Genomic DNA, 23,145 nt, shown 5'->3' on the forward strand with positions numbered 1-23,145 from the left:
GCAGCCCCTCAAATATTGGAACACTGCTACATGTCCTTTTTTTATTAAACTAGGCATACCCAATTCCTATGTTTCTGAGGACAATAGTATATAACATACTGATGTATCCAAGAAACAGCTGCAACACTGAAATCAAGATTTAATCATGCACATACAAAATGAGAAAATTGGAGAAATATTTTCTTCTATTTCACAATTAGGATTCATCCTTTCTTTTCCTTTGCTTTCCTCCTTCCCTCCCTCCCTTCCTAAATATTGCTTTTTTCAAATGAGTTTTTTTATCACTGCCTGACACACAATAAAAAATAGAATAGCATTGTTCTAGTTTTGAATCCTTGGAACAATTATGACATTTCATTTAACTATCTTGGAAAAGTACAACGTGTTTCATCAAATGTCTAGTTTATATATTCCCAATTGCAGCCAAGTCAAAAGCTGCTCTTGAAATTGGCCCTTGAAATGTAGTGAAAATCTTTTTAGACTGAATTTCATTAATGTAAAATGGAAAAAAATTATAATAGAATTTTGTTTTAACCAAGGTTGAAGTAATGCCAGCTCCCCCCCCCCCATTCCCATGTATCTGATTGCCACCAGAGATGTGTAAATATCAAAGCAGGACAATTGTATCTGTAAACTTTTTGCTTCCAGTCTCATATGAGTTATGAGATTCTCAAGTAATGAATGCAATAATAAATGAAGCGTGTAATAAACACACATTTTAACACTACTTTTTTCTTTTTCTTAGTTCAAATAACTTCAAAAGTTATCTAACTTCACACTCAAGATAAATGACAGGAACATTGTACAAGGAATTATGATAAACAACAAATACAACCCCAACAGTTTACTATTTGCACGTTAAGCTTTAAAAAAATTTGTTGATGACTCAAATGAACTCTCACAACTTAGTACAAGACTTTGGTCCATAAAAGCTGGAAATTACAAAATTTAAATGAAATGTGTTTCTTCTTTTTTTTAAGGTAATAGAGGTTGAAATTTAGGGGCTTATTCTAAACCAAGCCTCTTTACACTTATGGTTTATGTTTATAAGAGTGCAATGGTGCTTCCTCCTACTCCAGAGGAAGTAAGAGCAGGTTGTATTTTTAAGAACTTGTCTGAAAGCCTCTGATGACTAAGATGTACAAGTTTCTATTCAGAAGCCAATGTGAGCAAATAAATGGAGGATGGAGAACTGGCACTCTGCATTCCTTTTCCACCATTTCATTTGGCTTCCATGCCGGGGAAGAGTCTGCCTCTCATCTGCCCATCTGATGGATGAAAAGTACTGTTTTTCTACGGTAGAAGAAGTGATAATCTGATACTTCTTGGTGTGAGCTAGTTTCCATTCTTCCAAGTAACATTCCCTTCTCCCATTTTTCCCCCCAACAGCAACTCTTAATTAGCACCTGAGACCAACCTAAAACCAAAAATGTTAGGGAATTCCAGGAAGCTTAGCGTTTAGACAGATCAGTCATCAATAAAAACATATAGATAAGCCACATTTAAAAGCCACTCAAAAAACCTAGTACAAAAAGATCAGAATGCTTTCCTTCTAGCAGCTAACATTCAGAAATCAACACCAAAAAATAAGCAGAAAACTAAACCAGAGGCCCCCAACCTTTTGGGCACCAGGGACTGGTTACATGGAGAAGGGGTGTGTGTGGTTTTAGGTGTTGCCTGCATTCTGTGGATGAGGCCTTCCTTGTTTGTGCGGACAGGTTGCTGGCATGGGACAGCCGGGTACTGGCCCACGGACAAAGGGTTGGGGAACCCTGCTCTAAACAATGAATCAAAACACAGCAGATTGAACTTCTATCAAAACTGGAAGGACAAGCTATATAAGTTACACAAAGAAGGGAAGGTCCCACGTTCACAACATTGATGTTACCTAGTTGGATACTGGAATGCCTGCAAGCAAACCACCAAGCTCAGAGAACATGAAGAATACCACAGTTTAGCCCTGAGCTACAGATATTCTCTTCCATTGAAATATACACATTATATGGCAATGGACATCCCATACTATTTATGCAGAAACTATGTTCGGGTTTTTAGTTTTTGTTATTTTGGCAGTCCTGTGTAAATTAAATATTTCAATGCAGTACAGGGCTATTAAGAGAAGGGCTCGATTGTTTTTTAAACAGGTCCAGTGGGTCCACAAACTGCAATCTGTAACTTCTGAAAACAGATTTGATCTCAGTTATGCATGGCACCTTAAATCTATCATAGCAGTTAACAGTGCTTGGCTATTGTTGCCTGGACTTGGGACTGCAAGAAATACTGAGGTTAGACTGAAATAAAAATAACTCCATGTTGTTATCATGAATTGAGGTCATCTTAATTTTTGTTTAATATTTAATACTGAATTACACTATTGCATTATTTTCTCTAGGGATGCGGTGGCTCAGTGGGTTAGGATGATGAGCTTGTCGATCGGAAGGTCGGCAGTTTGGCGGGTCGAATCCCGAGTGCCGTGTAACGGAGTGAGCGCCTGTTACTCGTCCCAGTTTCTGCCAACCTAGCAGTTCAAAAGCATGTAAAAATGCAAGTAGAAAAATAGGGACCACTACGGTGGGAAGGTAACAGCGTTCCGTGCGCCTTTGGCATCTAGTCATGCCGGCCACATGACCACGGAGACGTCCTCGGACAAGCGCTGGCTCTTCGGCTTTGAAACGGAGATGAGCACCGGCCCCTAGAGTCGGAACGACTAGCACGCATGTGCGTGCGGGGGAACCTTTACCTTTACCTTTACCTTTTATTATTTTCTCTGTTGTACTGGTACTGTATTAAGTTTGATTGGAAATTGATTGCAAAATGCAGTGACCAAAATGCTGATTAATCAAGGAGTATTATGCAGTTTATGCCAACTGGATAAATACTCATTTAAAATTATAATGTTTACAACACTTATAAGATTTGTAACCATCTTAGCGGATGGGCTATCTTTGTACACATTCTGCTCTTGGTCTTTTCCTATTTGTTATACGGTTGACAGGTTCAACCATATTAACCACTAAATTTACTATAAACCATTAAAAAGTCTCAATGATATAATAAGTTTAATAAATAAAATAAGGCACAGATAGCCTCTAAAAGAAATGAATCAGGTCCTGCTTTCACTTATTTTTAGTTTGCTTATTTCAATTACACAGATTTGTGAAGGAAAATTCCTTTGTTTTATTGTTTTGCTACTGTTTTTGATGTTATATTATGGACCTGGTTTGGTTATCTTAATTGATTTGGATTGCTTGTTATTTGTATTGCATATGTGCAGACTATCAGTCTCTCAGTTTGTCTGTATAAATGTGGAAAAATAGAAAAAGAATTGAGAGAAAGGACTGTAGGTTCTTGATTTGTTATAATATCCTATGAACTATGTCAAGATAGAACTTTGTTACACAATTTTGTTACTTTAAACTACATATTCATTTTATTTGAATAAAAGTCAGTAATATACTTCCAGCAGAGCTAACAATTGGGTTTTTAGTTTCCACTATGCTGAGAAAGCAGATTCTGTTTCCAAGAAAAAGGATCACTTTGATCCATGATTGAATTGTGCTTTCTGCTGTGGTCATGGGAACACAGTAAATTAGGCTTTTAAAAATTGCTTGTGAATAAAGCCTGGCTAAAGATTTAATCTTCCATTGTTCTGTATAGATATGAACCTTTAAAATCAGTTTGCAGTCAATCTAAAAGGGCTTTCAGTGTGATTTCTTAAACTTAAAAAAGCAGCTAAGTTCTATAATTAATTAGGAAAACCACTACCATTCTATTGTAGATTCTCTTCCTGTTAATTGAACAAATGTTATTATTTACTCATCTAGTCCTGATGAGTAAACATACTTTAAAATAAATTTTGATTGTATCTTGACATGCCCTCCGAGCAACCTTCTCTAATTTAATAGTACCTTGAGGCTGCATTGAATTACAGTTCCACTGTCTCTGTTAGGGATTACAGTTCAACATACACAGAGGCAAAGAACTGAAAAAGTTAGCTTAGAAAATGGACAGGTACCTAGAAACTGGGACTATAAAGATGACTAGATAGATTAGTGCAAGATCATTACCTAGACACCCTGAAATGGTTCTCTTTTTTGAAAATGGATAATTGCAGCAAGAACAACTCAAGAGAAGTCAAATCTTACAGATCCAAGGGCAAAAATTTGGATCCAGAAAAATTTGATTCTATTGAAACAGTAATAGTGAAACTCAACATGAATACCATAATCAAAATTGTGCAACTTTTTTGGTTGGGAACTTCATTTTTCAGTCTCTCAACTTTACAGAACTGATGCAAGTTTTAAGTGAAAAAGACCTTAATGTTCATTACACAAAGAATGCATGTCCTAATTTATTTTTCTCTGCAGCAGCCCAATAAAATACTGAATATTAGCAAAAATCATGCATTTGATTTATTCTGAACCTTTAATTAAGGCATTTATCTAAGAAGATACATTTTTCCTTAAATCAGTACAAAAATGAAAACAGAATTCAATTCCATTTTCATTACTACTTCTAATGGAAGAATTCTTTATAAAACACATAAAGGTGTGAAGAGATAAAAATCATACACAAAAGTGTTAACAGATATATCAGTGTTTGGCTCAATGAAACTGAAATGCCCTATTGTAAGCATACTGTATGTGTGTGTTGTGTGTAAGAGAGAGACACATGCCCTGTTGTGTGTTTGTGTGGGTGTGTCTGCACTGTGTATAAAGAGAGACACTATGACAAACATTATATCCTTTCTAATTCCTTTTCTCAACATTAAACACTAAGTCCAACTGTTTCAGTCTTTTCATAGGATTTTAATCAACTAATTAACTTTAATGTAGACATCACATGACTCCAACTGACTCTGGGCAATTCACAAATGTTAACATAAAAATCTACACAACCCCAAAGAACATAGGATCTGGTCACAATAAACAAAATAACAAACACACTAGATCGGGGTTTTTCAAACAGTGGTATGCAAGCACCTGGCTGGTGGTACACTTAGGACAGGTTGAACACCACTGGAAAAAAATGTAAAAAAAGGTTTGGTTTTTTTTACTAACCTGCTTTCAGCTGCATTCCATTTCTCCATTCACTTCTCAGCCTTTGCCACGCATTTGTGGGACAAAAAAAAGTTCCATGAGACTTTCTGACTTCTCGCGAGATCTCACGAGAAGTTAGAAAGTCTCATGGAACTTTTTTTTCTTTTTTACCAATAGTCCCACAAACACGTGGCGAAGGCTGAGAAGCAAACAGAGAAACAGTTGTGCTTACAGGCCTCACACAGAGCCAGGCACGAGCATCTTCTCCCTCCAACTGCGGTAAGAGGGCCACCCAGAACAAGGAGGTTGGTGCCAGCCTGCAGAGGCGCCACCGGGGATACTCGCAGCCTCCCGCAGGCTGCACTGACAGTGGCCAGAGTCCCACCCCTCACGAGAAGGCGGAGAGGCAGCTGGCTGCTTTTCCCTGCTGGGAATGGAAGTGAGAAGTGTTTTGACTTCAGGCATGGTTACCGAAGCTAAGGAACTGCCTTCCTACCATACTTCCACATTCTTCGCCTCTCTGCTTTGTTCTGCTGGAGAAATCCCTGTCTTTGCAAGAGGGGCAGATATGATTGCACTTTTGCAAGTAGGAAATCTTGCAGGTCTCCTCACAAGGAAGGAAATCCCAGAAGCAGGGCAAGCCAAGGAAAGTGTGTGTGTGTGTGTGTGTGTGTGTGTGTGTGTGCGCGCGCATGTGTGAAATCCCCATGCAAGATTTCCTTCATGTAAAACGACAATCACTTCTGCCTCTCATGCAAAGACAGGGACTTCTCCGGTGGAGGATGCCAGCAATCTCCCTCTCTGGTGGAGGGAGAAGCCCCCCTTGCCTGTCCGCCGCCCTGTCCAAAGCTACCAGCCATGCACACCCAGCCACGGTGGGTCAAGCAGCAACCCTGGGCAAAGGAGTGGTGCATGTGCAGCCACCTTCAAGCATGCGCTCTCCAGGGCCATGATGTCGCCAGTTCACTTTGCCCCCAACTGCTCTGTGTGGTGAGTATCCTCTGCTGCCTGCCAAAACCAGGCTGGGGTCTGGGTGGTGTAGTGCAGGATAATGGGAGGGAGGGAAGGAAGGAAGGGACAAAGAGGGAAGGGAGGGAGGGAGGGACAATGAGAGGGAGGAGGGACAATGGAAAGGAGGAAGGGACAAAGAGGGAGGGAAGTAAGGAAAAAAGAAAGGAAGGAAAGAAGAAAGGAAGGGACAATGGGAGAGAGGAAGGGAAGGAAGGCACCCACCCCAGTCCCACCCCCCTCCACCAGAGACCCACGGATTTCACACACACACAGGGACCCCACAACCTGAATGATGAGCTTCCCCACCCAGCCATTGACTTCGCTTGTCAAAAAGTTGTAAAAGTTGATCACATGACACTGGGACACTGAACATCATAAGTATGAATCAGTTGCCAAGCATCCGAATGTAAATCACATGATCCTGGGAATGCTGCAGCAGTCATAAGTGTGAAAAATGGTCATAAGTCACTTTTTTCAGTGCCATTGTAACTTCGAACAGTCACTAAGCGAATTGCTGTAAATCAGGACTACCTGTACTTTATTGTTTTTTCGATTTTTTTTTTAATCAAGTTTTTGACACCTTGCTGGGCGACTGGTGGTACTCGGATCTTGCCTTATCCTAAAAGTGGTACAATGGGTGAAAAGATTGAAAAGCCCTACGCTAGATAAAACATGAATGCATTGATGAAGTTGACTACCCTGCAATCAAACGTCTTCAGGAAAAGAGACAAGGTCAGAAAATATTAATAACCCATCAAACTTTTCTGAGAGTATTCTATATATAAGAACAAACCTTAAGATTTAATCCTGCCTAGATTAAATCTTACGGTCTTGATTTAAACCAAAAGTTATATTTCTGGAACTTGAAAATGTTTACGTCTAAAAGTTATTTAGAGAGAGCCATGCAGACTTTTAAAATTTAAGAACATTTTTGTTCCGTAAGTTCTGGGGGATTCAAGTTACTTCAAAGGACCGCAAAAATATTTGCCATCACAAATCTGTGAATATTTGATGCCAGAAGTGGAATAGATTAACATGTTTATTGGACAAAAACCCCTGGAGCTACACTAATTGTATCATCCATATTTCTTTTAACTTGGACAAATGGAATAGATTATTTTAAAAATATTTACTTTAAAATTCAGAATCTCAAAATAATAAATTAACTAAATCCAGACTGATTTTGAAAGTACATAACAGTTCAGTTTGGACTCTTGATTAAAGTGCAAGTGGGCCATAGAAAGTGACACAAGGAGAGAAAATGAATGCAATCACAGACACATTTAGTTATACTTTCATAACTCCCTTTTTACGACTGTGTGATCTCTTAATTAAGAATAGAATTGGGGTGACTGGATGGAGCTGAGCGTTTACTGGCTGCGTGCCCTTTCTGATACAATGCAGAATTTGAAGGCTATTTTTTCTTTGCACCCTAGGAGAGAAACATCTGCTGCTACCTAAGATTGAACTCCCAACCTTCCAAATGGAAGGCAAGGGCATTCACCACTAGACAACCAAGCCACTCTTTTAGTTAGACCTTCAAAATGGCAGATATTTCTGATTGTTGGAATATTTCATAACTTTGACAGAATGTTGAAGGAAAGGAGAGCGGAAGAAACACTCTTGTCCTCTATGATTGTTGTGTGTTCCATGGGGAAACACAACAGTCATATATTGCTGATCTTCATCCTAGTTTTCAGGTACATTGTGAAATGCAAATGTAGCACTGCTAGCCACAGGGGAATGGGAACAAGCACTAGAATTTCATGCTGATGAGGATGTTCTCATACATATGGGCATAAATGATTCTGTAATGTAATGCAGAGGTCACCAACTTTTTCATGCTGGCGGCTCAGAGGGAGAGGGAGCAGCTTTAAAATTTGCGGGGCCATGCACGAACGGGGCCATGCACACCTGTAAAACACTAGCAGCCCATTTGTGGATGTGCACAGGCACTAGCCCCCACTGCTAGCAGTGCATATATGCATGAATAGGCCACACAATCCACATAGCGCTAGTGGCCACATTTGCCCAGGAGCTAACTGCCACCTCTGCTAGTGCCACAGCGCTAGTGGCCCCATTTGCATATGCATGCACTAGCCACCGCCTCAGCTAGCATTGCATGCATGCGCAAATAGGTCTGCAGGCTCTAATGAGAGTGGAGGTGAGTGCATGCATTGGCCAGACTGTCCCGTGGTCCGATAGCCAGTAGGCCACGGCCTGCAGTGGGCTGCCTACCATAGGGTTGGAGGACCCTGATGTAATATATATTATATCGTAATGTATATGGGCCCACCATACCTGTATGTAGGATGTTGGTATAAAAGATTATGAAGCAGATTCAGGCATTTGGGAACTAGTCAAGGTATTTTGAATATTTAAACCACTATTTTGAAAGCATATTTTGGACCCCATGTCTGCTTCTATTTTAACTCCCCCCCCAACATTTGCATTTCTATTTTGCACTTAAATTACCTGTTAAGTATGATTTTGCAGTATTTAACAAGAATTAATAGCACTACAAAGAGGAGGAAAAAGCTCATCACAACGCATATAAATTTCATTCAGACAACTTGGCAAGACTGCAAAGAAACATGTTTCATCTTCAAACAGAAAATACTGAGTACTTTTCTATATAAAGTTTAATCAAAACTCAGTCACTATTGAGCTCAACATTTCTGTTGCTAAGTGAGACAGTTGTTAAGTGAGTTTTGTTCCATTTTACAACCTCTTAACACAGATGTTAAGTGAATCGCTGCAGTTTTTAACTTAGTAACATGGTTATTAAGTGATTCCGGCTTTTTCATTGACTTTGCTTGTCAGAAGGCTGAAAAAGGTTGACCTTGAAACCCTGCAACCATCATAAATATGAATCAATTGCCAAGCAACTGAATTTTGATCACATGAATGGGGGATGCTGCAACGGTCAAAAGGGTGAAAAATGGTCATAAGTCACTTGTTTCAGGGCTGTTACTTGAAATGGTTACTAAGTGAACTGTTGTAAGATGAGGTCCACCGTATTGCCCGGACAGCAAAAGTCGAGCAAAAGAACAAGTGATGTTTGTTATAGTAATGTACTCACCTTTCTTTCAAGACTGTCTTCTCCATCTGTGGAACTGATGCTGTCACAAAGTCTTCTTCTGGTTGGCCGTGACCTTTTGTTTTTCACTGAAAGCTGCAAACGAGTTTTCAGAGCTTTAGAATCCAATCTTTCTGTTTCAGGGACTGCTTCACTGAAATCTTTTGGGGAAAAAACAACAACACTCAACTGTCTCAATGCTCAGGGATATCCTACATGTTAGGATGTATAGAATGAACTATATTTCAGTGATCAAACGTAAAGAATTTGTCTTTGCACACTGTCATCAAGGTGAATTGATCATTTGTCACATGGTAATTAAAACTGTATCAGAAAATGTTGGGACATCCTGATGGTTTGTTAAAAGCTAAAGAATAAGTTTTTATTTAAAAATTAATATAGGCTAAGTTCTCGGTGGTAGAAATGTAGTTAAGAGAGTTATTTTTGATTATTTATATTTTAAGAAATGTAAACCACTCTAGATGCTAGGGCCTCTCTTCCCTATTGTTCTTATAATTCATTAAATTATATGAAATCAAAAACCATGTTACTTTGTAGACAGATTTTTTAAAGATTCATTTTAATACGTGGACCAGAATTATTATATCCAGAATATGAGTATAACAGTCTTCCCCAATAGCTGCTATAAAAAGTGTGAAATACCCAAAATCATAATTGAAATATCTGTTATAACGCTATACTGGAAAATATAGTAGCACTTAGGAGAGACTTGACATCAATAAGATAATTTGAAAATTCTTTTACAATATGCCTTTAAAGATAATTTATGCTGTCCATTCTTTATTTTCCAATTCAAAAGATTAAAAAATTATATTTATGAATCAAAGCAATAATAGGAACATAACTAAATAGTCCATCTTTAGCCTTTATCGGTATGGGTATGTTGCTATACTGTAATTCAGGCTAACATTTTACATTTAAGTTAAGGCATAAGCTGGAATCAGTGCTATATGAACTTAACTGCCCTCAGAAGTTAGGTAGGTTATGTCCTACTCAATACCTTGATGGGGAACCACTTGGAAAGTCAAGGCCCACTGATAAAAAGGCAATGAAAACTCCTTGTATAAGAAAATTATTTGGATAGTGTTATCAAGACTCAAGCATGAATCAACTGTATCTTTATTTTTAGCTACAGAGAATAAGACACTTTCCCAGTGTCCTATCACTATTATATTTTTGAAGGAATATCTTGCCAAGGAGCATTTTCACTGTGTTTGCTTATAAAATTGAAAAGCGAAGAAAAGATGCATGTGTTATCATTTAACCAATGAAATATGAGTGTAAATTTTCTAATTCAAATACTATATTATAAACTGACAAGTTTAATGGAGGATGAAATTAAATATAAATTTACTCTGATTTACTGATCGAGGCAAGTATGTAGAAGCATCAGAAAATGGTATCAATGCAACTAAAATGTAAATGATTTAATTCTTCTGTACCTTAATTAGTTAAGTACTCAATTGCTTACTTAACTATTTACTTAAGTCTGACACAGCCAACCTATATGAGCGTGTTTATAGAATCAAATTTAAAAGAATCCTCTTATGTAACAAATGACCAATCCTATATTTTCCAAGATGTAGAATGCTATTTAGCATCAGATAATTCCTTTTTCCCTAAAGTAAAAATCAAAACTTATTTTAATGAACATCTTCTTTTGTTTCTAACCTTAGACAGATTAGAGGACAATATTTTTATCTATATGGAAAAAAGTGCCAACTGGCCATTCCAATAGAAATCTTTATCAAACCTGTTTCTTCTGTACAAAAGAGGAATCATATACTTTCAATTTATTTATACATTGAAAGAAGTTGTTCTTGCAATAACTGCCTTTTACCTTAGCTATATCATGGTATGACTCAGGAAGCCCACAAAATTAGGCATGGTTGAAAAAAGGCTCTTGCTTGTATGCAATTCTTTCCTAAAAAGCATTTCATACTTTTGGTGATGTGTAGTTGTAGCTAAATTTCAGCATTCTGTATACTGGCAATAGGGTTAATATATTAAGAGTCTGATCCTATGCATTTGATAATGACTCTTCACAATATTTCATCACCTAACGATCAGGATGTTTGACTTCAAAATATTTTAGCGTAACAGTGTCAACTTTCTACAATATTGATTCCTGAAATGGAAACCAACTTTCTGATCAGAAAATAGCAAAAAGTCAGAAGTCATGTCTGCACACACATATATTTAACCAGCATGTGAGTGGGTATAACAAAACATGACTTCAGAAGTTGTACAGGCTATGAAGTACATATACAAATTTGCAACAACCAAATGGAATGGATCTACAACTATGTATTTTTTCACATTATTATTTTTTGCAGCACTACTTTATGTGTATTATGGGATAAAGATATGATCCCATAATTAAATATCCATTTACACATTTATAACACTAGTGGAAAGCAAGGTAAGTTATAACAGACAGGAGAGTTATTACATCAGCTGTCACAATGGACATACTTCTACACTGAACATTAGATCATGAGCTCCAGAAAAAAACTTACCAAACACATCATCAGGATCAACCCCCTTTATAGCTCCTTCTGCAAACATGCACAGGAGGCCTCTTAGTCAATGGTGTATTATACCGTCTTAACAATATTACAAATATCTTCTAAAAGGAGATTTTTTTAAAAGCTAGTATAGACAATGACAATCAGAAAACCTTGAAAACCTTGAAGAGCCTTGGTGGAGCAGTGGGCTGATGCCTCCTTAAGTAACACCAGCTGCCTGCAATTATTGCAGGTTCGCATCCCACCAGGCTCAAGGTTGACTCAGCCTTCCATCCTTCCGAGGTAGGTAAAATGAGGATCCAGATTGTTGGGGGCAATAAGCTGACTTTGTAATAATGCCGCTTGGGGGGGGGGGCGAAAGCCCTAATAAGCAGGCATATACATTGAATGAAGGCTACTGCTAAGCGTGTAAGCCGCCCTGAGTCTTCGGAGAAGGGCGGGATATAAATGGATTTTTTTAAAAAAAAAAAACCTATTTCTTATCTGAAACACATTAGCAAGAAGCTGCTTTATTGCAGAATCCTTTGTTTTATGTAAATGAAAAGGTGCTTTCTCTAAAATTATTACCAATCCGACAAAGAGTTATACAAGTATCAACCATATAAATGGGACAGAACTTCAGAAATCGTGGGTGCTCCATCACTGGAGGTTTTTAAGAAGAGACTAGATAGTCACTGGTATAGGTTCTCCTGCTTGAGCCGGAGACTGGAGAATACTTCCAAGGTCCCTTCCAGCTCTATTATATTCAAACTTATACAACCTAAAATTCATGTGTGTATGGGAGTAGAGACAAATCTTTAGATTGTATATTTAATTCTACATTTGCTAGAACTATGCAGAAAATCAGCTGTATCTATTTTTTTCCCTTCCTGAGTCTGATTCTGCCAATTTTTAAATCAAATACACCTATACATGGATTTGTAAATAAATTAACAAACAAGTGCTTCCCAACATTGTATGTAGCCATGCTTCACTTCCATCTGTTTCTACATCGTACTACACAAAGTATGCTAATATAATCCTTCTGGTCCTCTGTAGCTGGCCATTATATGAGAAATGTTTTTTTATTTATTTAAAACATTTATATAGTTGCCTATCTTGAACCAAACTATGGGCAGTTCACAACCCAGAATTTTCAACATCATGGATAGAGAAATTCATTGCCAAGATATGTATGGCTCCTTGCCCAAATACAAATGTCCACCCCTGTTCTGAATACATAAACACACAGGTGTTTATATTGTTGCATAAGTCTTTGGTTTATTTTTACAGATACATAAGTCACTAAATTTTCCACTTTGGAATAAAAGTCAATATAAAACAATTGTACAATATATACAAGTGTCCAAACTCTGTTTTTTTAATTCACATAATACAGAAAACAAATCAGATATAAATCAAACAAAAAAACAATTATACATCTTACAGGTATTTTTATATAACATGAATTTTTATATAACATTATTTGAGATGTTCAGCACATCATTTATTACATTCTGAAAATAAGAACCACTCCATAAGTGCATCATACATTAGTAACAAGATCATCATCTGATTCATGTTCAGACAAACCTTGATCTAAGGCATCCAGGCCAGGTATTATCTTTTCATCAAGCTTTTCTGCTGTATCTTCTTTTGAAGATTCTCCAAAAGAGGTCTGTTGTTCAAAGATGTTGTTGTTATTATTCATTTGGCTTTCATTTTGCTTCAGTAGCTCAAGCACTTCTGCTTCCAGTTCTCTAATCTGAAAGTAATGTAGGCAACCATTACAAAATGATTTGTGATATTTCATTTTCTTGAGACAAATTCATAAAATATCTATCAATACTTCAGAACACGAGGTTTGCTTCAAGTCCCTGTCTTAATCAGGGATAAACAATCTCCATGTCTTATACTACCAATATTTATGATCTATTGTAACATAAATTAATAATGCTTACAAAATAAATAAAAGTCACAAAGTTTCTTACCCGAGCTTGTAAATGCTGAACTTCTACAAAGTGAGCTTTTTCCATATCTTCAATTTTTTTCTTGTCAACATCATGGTACTTGATAAACTCAAGTTCTCTTTGGGGGAAAAACATATATGCTGGTTACAGAAATCTCTGAATTGTGATAAATATTGAATCAATTTGCTGAGGCAACGTACTTATGTAATTTCTCAAGAGAATGTCTGTTGATAAGAGGTTTAATTCTAATCTTAAAATTATGGAATAATAAAAGGTGGAAAGGTATTTGTTTGTTTACTGAATACACTGAAATAACATTTCAACTTATCCTTTATGAAAAATGGTTTATTAATACTATTAGAAAAAAAAGAAGGAAAATCTGTGTTATTAAAAGTATGTCATAGAGTTTGCTCCACAGACAGGAAAGCTGTGATATATAGGCATTAATTTTTCAGTTAGTGTTGCTTGTTTCGAAGATATTTAAAATATTTCAAAAACTATATGTCAATCAGTTTGGTCTACTGTATAAATTTGTAATTTTAGCTTAAATGGACATATACATTTTGGAAGGCTTTAAGCAAATAGGCATTTTGGTAAATCATGTTTATAGGCTTATAACCCAATCTATTCTTCATTTTAAAATCTCTTAGCTGCAATCTTACATATTTTATCTGGTGAAATGTCTCACTGAACAATTTATATCCAGTCTTTTTTTCTAGAAGCTTAAAGTCAACCAGGTAATTCATGGCTGAGCAGAGATCTGAATTAATTATTTCCTCAATTAGTTGGATGACTACTTTACATTGGTTTTCTGCTTGTCCTCACAGTCTGGGAATTGGTTCTTGACTATGCACAATGATGTTGCTTACTTTTCTTGAAAGTCCTTGATTAATTTCTTAGCTTTGTTGTATTTCTTCTCCAAGGCCTGATATTGATCCTGTGCGTCCTTCAGATGCTCATTTACATTATGACACAGACTTTGTGCTTCAACCCAATAACCCTCTATTTTCGCCATTCTTTCCTTGTTTTCTCTAATGCTCTGGTGAAGTATGTTGCTTTCCAGTTGCCACCTTACTTTCTCATTTTCGGCAATCTGCAGCTGGAGAAAATTAAGTTACAGGTTTATGCATTCAGATTAATTGTCTTGAAAAAAGGTTGGGAATAGAGCTACTATTATTTAGAATAACAATAATTCAGTACAGCTTTCCCCAATTTCATGTTTTCTAGTTCTGCAGACTTTAATTGAAAATTACAATTCCAAAATATTTTGAATTAACCAGGTTTATTAACCCTCATAAATAAATAAATCATATTTTTCATCAATGTAGTGCCCTCCAGTTTATTGATATTAAGACTCTCAGATTCTGACTGACCAATGCAACTGAGAATTTTAAAGAATTATAGTTCAAAAACGTTTAGAAATAATTGTTTGGTGTAGTTTGCTGATATCATGTTTAACAGTACCATGCATTATGTAGATGCCTATAGTTAAAAAATAGCATTTAAGTGCTTATGAAAAATTATTGTTAACAGTGATAAATGACAAATGAACAGTGATAAATGAAATTAAATTTGATGTATTTGAGTACATTAATAAATACTAGGTTCAACGTATTTGGTATGTTATGTATAATGTTATTTGAATTCTATGTGCTTTCATACTAAGGAACCATTCTTTATTTTTAATTTCATGTCTAGCTTTTGCTTCTAAAAAAGTTACAGAATTATAAGGGTTGTGTGCATACATTAAAAATTGGAACTACAAAAATTATGTAGTCAGGAACATTGTGATTTCATTTTGAATTTAAATATGAATTCAAAGATAACAATATAATGATCTCTGGACATTCAGCAAGATAGATAAATTCACAAGAGTTTGATTCTAAAATATAATATTTGATCAAAGCAGAGAAAATTAAAGTCTCCCAAAGCAAGTTAGTAGTAACATGGGTTATTAAAGTGATTAAAAAGTCTTTTATTAAATAACAAAATAACATTTTCAAAAATTACAACTTTTTGTTTTTTTAACACAAGGAAAATTGTGCTTTCCAAGGAAAGAATATACATACATACACACACACACACACACATACATACATACAACAAATACTTTATCATTTTCTTTCAAGACTGTTAATGGTCATGTGATGGGGAAAGAAAAAAAATACTATGTAAATGCAGTAATATTATATGAATGTGTTAAATGTTTCTCACAAAGGTTTGAATACAGGAGGTCCTCAACTTACAACAGTTTATTTAGTGAACTTTTGAAGTTACACAGGCACTGAAAAAAGTGACATAACTGTTTTTCACACTTATGACAATACAGTATCCCTATAGTCATGTGATCAAAATTCAGATGACTCATATTTATAACAAGTACAGTGGCCCAGAGTCATGTGATCACCTTTTGCCAAGCAAAGTCAATGAGGAAGCCAGGTTCACTTAACAACTATGTTACCTACTTAACAACTGCAGTGATTTATTTAACAACTATGGTCAGAAATATAGTAAAACAGAACGAAATTCACTAAATAAGTGTCTCACTTAAGCAACAGAAATTTTGGCCTCAATTTTGTTTGTAAGTCAAGGCCTACCTGTTAACCATTTCTATAACACAAGTTCTCCTAAATCAACTAAGGCTATTACTTTTTTTCTTATACCTTTCTAACAATAACTTTTCTTTGCTTCTCTTTTAATACAGCTGAAACTAGGAATATTGTCATTTGGTAGTGGTAATCATCCTTACCTTTCTTTTCAGCTGTTTAATCTCAGTTTCTGTTATTGTATGCTTGACTTGCAACTAAAAATGCAAAACAAAATGAGTGAGTTGCAAACACCATTGCTCTTATATACATATATTTGTGCCTGCATACATCTTGAGAGATCTGACTATCTATGTCAGGTTTGCTGTACATGCAGTGGGAGGCTGTCATGCATTCAAATATAAACTAAAATATCTAACCTGAAAAATGACTCAGTCTATGCAAGTTAATTAAAGAAAAAGCGTTGCTGGCTAGCCTCTCCAAATATAAGATTAGGATATTCAAATTGCCTAGTAAAGTCATTTCTCCTTAAAGATGTATTGTTATATTCAGTTTCTTAGCCAGCCTGGATGTAAATGTTTTAGTGCATATAAACACTCTAAAAAATATTAGTGCAACTGTTTAAGCAGACATGTCCTAAGATAGCAGCAAAACCTGAAATAGCCTATGAAGTGAATCAGTATTATGGAGGAAACAATAGAAATATACATATATACTCTAACGGTTACCAAAAGAAAACGCTTGCAATCCTCAAACTGTTAAAAATAATTGAATAATTTTTTAAGCTCCCTTCCTTCTAACTTTATTTCTTAGAATCTCTGAAACATAAATTCCAGATTTGGAAGTTTTTGGGAAGACAAATTATCTCAACTCTAAAATAAAAATTGTGATGATAAATAGAAAGTAAAAGATTGTGATACAAACAAACAAGCAGTGGTCAGATAAATTAAACAGTGGTCAACACCACATCAAAATCCGCTTGGGTAACAGCCAAGAAAATATTTACCTGCTAATGAAAGGGTGCTTTATGGACAGATATTCACAGCAAAAATGTAAAAAAAAAATGTAAACTTGCAATTCTCTTCAATGAAATATTTGATAAAACTGTGAGAAAAGTCAGAAGTGAAGGACAGGAATAAAATGTATGGTTTATAAGCAGAAGTAGGTTGCAAAACTGACTTGATCAGTAGTTGGCAGCAAGACCATATTCCACATCTGCAATTTTGTAGTCCAGATATGACAGCACTAAAACTGGCTGTAAATGTCTTCCATTCCAGAGTTACAATAAATGTTTGTCCAACTCACTGCAGAATAACTGCTTAGTTTGTGCCCATTTTAATGGGTTTGGTGGCTGGGAAAGGGGAGGGATCTGAAAATATGAATTCCAGAACTGGATTTTTAAAAAAATTATAAAGCCATAAATCACTCTTATCCTTAAAGCTTATGGTCGATTCTGTCCTTCTAAAACAATACTATAAGCCAGTGAACTATATTTAGGTTTCTAAACAAGCAGGTTTTCAAATAGCTTTGAAAACTACAATCTGTCCACATACAGATGGTTTACTCAATGTTTTCTCTGCTATTAAAACAGGTTCTTCTATTATCAGTATAAACAATGATTAACAATTAGTTGTATTTAGATAATTGAATAGAACATGATACGACACACAATAAATGAAGCACAAAAAAGTATCTCAGCAATAGAAATTTATTTTGTAAAATTGTTTACTCCTAACTAAATTCAAAATGTAGTGCCTACAAATAGAAACAATCCAATAATTACTTGGGAATGAACCTCTATGAACAGAATTAACTGTTTCAGTATAAACACAGCTAACCTTTTCTTTGATATGAAGGCAGTGTTCTATTATAAGAAGGGGCTGGATTAAGCTAGGGATGATCTACATCAGGCAAGTTGAAGACTTGTGATCAGCTGGGGAATTCTGGGTTGAAGTCCCCAAATCATAAAATTGTCGTTTGGAGACCCCTGATCTAGACTGAAACCTATCTCAGCCATAGAAACTCACTAGTTAAATTTAGCCGTATAATTTATCTCTTGGCTCAATTGACTTCTCAATTATTATGTTGGGGAAAAACTGGAGAAATTAATGCTATAAATGCTGCCTCAAGGTCCTAGACATAAAGAGGGATATAACACTGATTAATGAAATTCATCCTCTAGACAATTCCTTTTATTGCTATCATACAACACTTGTTTTAAACCAACTGCTTCAGTCTTCTAAAACAAAGGGAAGCTCTTATGCCCCTTTACAGATTTTTTCTGATATTAAAGAAGGAAATGAAAACAGGTTTGTGTTGCCACAGTTTAAAAACCCAGTTTGAAATGAATCATGGAAGAGAACTGTTGACCTCATTACTTGATTATAGTCTTACAGACAATTTGGTGGCTGCTATAGGAAAAATCAGAATTAGAGAATTAAAAATTAAAGAAAAATTAGAATTAGAATTTTTAATTCTCTAATTGTGCTCAAGCCATGTAACTGTGAATGCAAATGGGCAATATCACACTCTGCACTGAGAGGAGACTGTACCAGTGAAAATATTTTTAATATTTTCTGAACCCTGAATACAAGCTTTTGTTTTACAATTTCTAATTTCTAATTCTCTGGTTTACCTCTTTAAATTTCTGAGCCAATCTTTCCAATTCTTTAGGAGAAAGCATGCCATCATTTTCAGGACATTCAAAGAAGTGAATGGTGTTTCTGCCTATTGAAAAGGCCCCAATATCTTCTTCATCTTCATCTGTAGCATATTCCTCTGTCTTGGAAGCCAATTTATTTTTTAAACAATTAGTTTAAACAATTTTTAACATACTGTCACTAAACAAAAGAATCAATTGGTTTTACTGCAAAAAAGTCCCTAGACAAGTAAATCTAATCTATTTTAACAGCAAATAAGTCAGGAAACCTGTAAATAATGGAACCAGGAAGGTGGAATGTTCTAGAACTGTTCTAGATGAGAAGAAAAGCAGTTTTTATATTACTTATTTCATAATAACTTTACTACCTAAGTGTGAATTACCATTTGTATGCTTGAAGATTAGGGATCCCTACCTCATCTTTTTTGCAATGGCAACTAAAGTAAAAGCTAGAAGCTTTTAAAAATAATCAAACCTGGATTATCAGTTTTTGACTTCAAAAAAGAATCAGAAAATAGTGAGTTAACTTTGGAAGAAGTTTATTTCCAGCTGCAACTACCAAAAATATTAAAAGTAGAAATAAATAAATATAAATAAATAAGGAAGGAATGAACTGGATACCTCATCATCATCATCAGCTTCATAATGGGCATAATGGCGGCCTCTGTGGCGCTGGTCATACTCTATGGTCTGTTTAATCAATTTACCCACTTCACTTACTTGGCCTGTTTTTTCTCTGCCTATTATAAACCTGAGGAGAACATAAATGAACAAGGATAATTCCCCACTCTTCTCTTCATTACTAAATATCCAAATATAGAAAACAGTAGTGGAACATCTTACAACTAATATGGCTTTAAACATTTGTGGACTTATATTCACTTTATCAAATAAAGGGAATGGCATAATCAAAGCCCAAACCTTTCGTTTAAAGCAGATATTTTATAGTGCATTGTTTGCAATTGAGTTATACTAAATTTGTTTTAAATGAGGAATTACAAATCATTAACATTTTTGATGCAGAATAAATTTACAAATTAGATTCTCCGAAGCAGCAGAAGTGTTTCTACTATCTGCAAATTTAGGTGCCTCTACTAAATAAGCACTTGAACTTATGTCTATCAATTTGTGTATTTTTTGTTTTATTGACTTTATTGAAAAAAATAGTGACTGTATTAAGGAGCCAAGCCCTTTATACTGGATAGTTGTATCTGACTGTTCTGTACAATAAAGGAGAAACAGTTTAAACAACATTTTGAATAACAACATTCAAAATAGCACCAGACTAAGGGATCATGTAAGAAGCTGCACATATGCATACAGTAGCAAAAGAGCATGTGGCTTTCACTTACCTTTATAATCCTGAGGTTGTATGCATATCCATCAAAATTAGAAAACTAATTTTATATAGCACAGATAATCCTAGAATTATGACCATACTTGACCCTGGTAATAACAACTGCAACTTATGATTGTTGTAAGCAGGTCACCATGTGACCAGGCACAATTTTATCATCTTTTTTGTGGCAATCATTAAACAAACACAGAGATCGTAAAGGAAAGCCATTGTTCACTATGGGATGTTCTTTTGCCAGGAAGCAGAAGTAAACGCCAGTTTCCAGCAAAACCATCATAAATTGTGGTCATATGACTGAAGGATGCTGCAAATGGCCATAAATCTTGGCTGGTTGCAAAGCCCCTAAAATATTGTCAAATAACTGTGATAAGTAAGGTCATAAAATGGGGCAAAACTCACAACAACTGTCTCACTTAGCAAGGGAAATTTTGGGCTTAATTGTGGTCATACGTTGAGGACTACCTGTATGTCTAATTTTTTAAAGGACATTTTTTAAAAGTAACAGAAATCCTTATTCTTCTAACTAAGGAAAGTGAAATGTTCAGAAACGATTGCTGCAGGACAATTTTCACACAGATGACTAAATGGGAAAGACAACACACATTATCCACCTTCCTAATATGAGAGAGTGCAAATCATAATTTCAAGTCAGCTGCTGAATATCTAGATGGTCATGACGTTATTGCAGGATGCTCTGATAGCCAGAAAGATAGACAGTCTTGCTGTTATAAGTTTAAACAGTGCTGTATGAGAAGTCATTAAGCAAGGGCCATCTGTACCATTTGTCAAATGTGAAGTAACAACCAGCAGAACAATATCTAATATCTAATATACTTATATTAAGTATACATGTATCGATGCAAAGCACTTTTTGAAAATGTAATTGTTTTCATTTATTTGGGTTACACTATTGGTGTTACTGCACGGTAGCATTAAATTTATTTTCATTTCATTAAATTTCATTTCATAGCATAGTTGCATTAAATTTATTTTCATTTCTTTTCTAGGTTTTCCTAGAAAATGTTACCTCACTCTTCCTTTAGTATGTCTGAGAACAGTAGAGGCAAAATCTTGTGAGACACCAACCATGTTGATTCCATCTACTTCTATAATTTGGTCATTTAACCGGATCCTTTAAGAAAAAAATAAAAATAACAGATATGTAAATCAATGCATGACATCTTATACTCTGCTTAATGAAAGTATAGCAGGTTGGCCCTAGTCCACTGCTGAAGCCTCTTTTGAAATTTAAATCAAATGCTTTTGAATGTTCTTCACTTTTACCGAAGAAAAACTATTCAATATCAGGTACTGTGGCAAGTTATGAATACAGCTGTGTACGTTTTGAACCAATAACAATAAACAAACTCATTATCAAAGAAAAATGTATACTCACTGAAATAAAAGACAGCACAAGAGGAAAGAGAGAAGCATAATGTTGCGCAGTATTGAGGCTCAACTCTTTTTTACCATTCTATTACCTTCTGATTTCTTAAGTTTGCATTTAAGTAAAACCAAATTAGTAATTCAACCAGTAATGGAACTTGACTTTTGAAACAAATGACATTTTGATCATACCCAGTAGTTTTCTGCTAAATGCAACTCAACATACACACACACACACACACACACACACACACACACACACACACAAACAAATGATATGGCAGGTGGAGATATTTGAACAAGTTGATTCATTGCTATTTTGCTTTTCCTATAAAGTCTCTGGAAAGGATAGTGGGATATGCTGTGTTGGGACATTGATAATAGTGGGGGGGGGGAGAAGAGAAAGGCTGAGAAGGTGAAGAGGCTGATACTCCCGTGACATATGTCTTCTTGGGTTTATGAGCCACCAAGAATTTTTGTGATTGTGACATGATATGAATCTTTTTAGGGGGGAAAAGCAAGCAACCTTCTAGAAGCTGTAGAGAAGGCAAATAAATGATGTGCTGCTTTGTCTATCAATCTAGACTTTGCTTTATCTGAAATTCAGATTAAATAAAATATTTCTGATTTTGGTGAGTCTAAACTGGGGCTGGTTGAGCAGTTCAGCTGAACCTCTAGACTCCCACTTTTCTCCCATTTTATGTACACTCATGTTCTTAATTGTTAGACTCAAACAGAGATTGATGTCCCCAGAAAAACTTCAGAAAAGCCTACAATATATACAAGGGACATAAGATTAAGTTCAAACTTGGGATGACACAAAGATGAAACCTACAGCTCTTCACCTATTCTTGAAAACTGAAGGCTATTCTTCTGATTTACAGCATTAGGCTACTCCCAAGTATAATTGCTTGAACCAAGTCCTTCTCTTTGCAAATAAGCAATCCACCCTTCCCAATCTCTTAACTCTACAGGAGTTGTCATTATTCTTTTTGTCTGGGTAGATAAGAATCTGATTCAAAGTTTGAATTACCATTGTAAGAGTCACAAGTATTGGGGTCTAATGTTACCTCTCAAGACCTGCTTTGGCCAGAAGTATTTGTATCCCAAGTACCTCCTTTTGGTCCTCTTTACTTGAGAATTGTTTCTCTATCAAGAACATAAACAACAGGTGGAGCTTTGGGGTGTGTCAGAATCCATTTATATCACATTTCATAATTGTATAGGTAGAACAATGTGCTTATTCTGGGGATTCTGCCATCTCTCCGAGGGGGGGGGAGAGGATGGTTACTAAAGCGATCTTCAAACAACAGGGAATGTTTTAACTGGGGGAGGGAGGGGGACAGACAGGTCTGGATTGCATCTTCATTTACAACTGAAAAGGAAAGCAATAACCATAAAACCAAGGAGAGTTCCCTTTCCCATGGAAGGACCTGACACCTAAGCAAATGATGAGAGCCTGACCAAATGGATGAGGGGAGGGGCTGAAATGGGAATGCTTTATATAGGATTGAAATGTAACTTTGTTAGATTCCGTCTTGCATTGCCACAATCGATTCCATCCTATTAA

General features: G+C 35.7%; 1 protein-coding gene across 1 annotated transcript in view; it reads right to left on the minus strand.

The window, feature by feature from the left end:
* PPP1R9A (protein phosphatase 1 regulatory subunit 9A) overlaps window positions 1-23,145 on the minus strand; it is a gene marked incomplete at its 5' end in the record, with an annotated part of 75,318 nt that overhangs the window by 13,639 nt on the left and 38,534 nt on the right. The window contains 8 exon segments of the mRNA XM_083379030.1: window positions 9,133-9,290; window positions 13,251-13,422; window positions 13,649-13,745; window positions 14,497-14,726; window positions 16,377-16,430; window positions 18,809-18,955; window positions 19,454-19,583; window positions 21,217-21,321. Coding sequence (XP_083235156.1) covers window positions 9,133-9,290; window positions 13,251-13,422; window positions 13,649-13,745; window positions 14,497-14,726; window positions 16,377-16,430; window positions 18,809-18,955; window positions 19,454-19,583; window positions 21,217-21,321 — 1,093 coding nt within the window.

This window comes from Vipera ursinii (assembly GCF_947247035.1).
Source record: "Vipera ursinii genome assembly, chromosome: Z".
NCBI classification, from domain to species: domain Eukaryota; kingdom Metazoa; phylum Chordata; class Lepidosauria; order Squamata; family Viperidae; genus Vipera; species Vipera ursinii.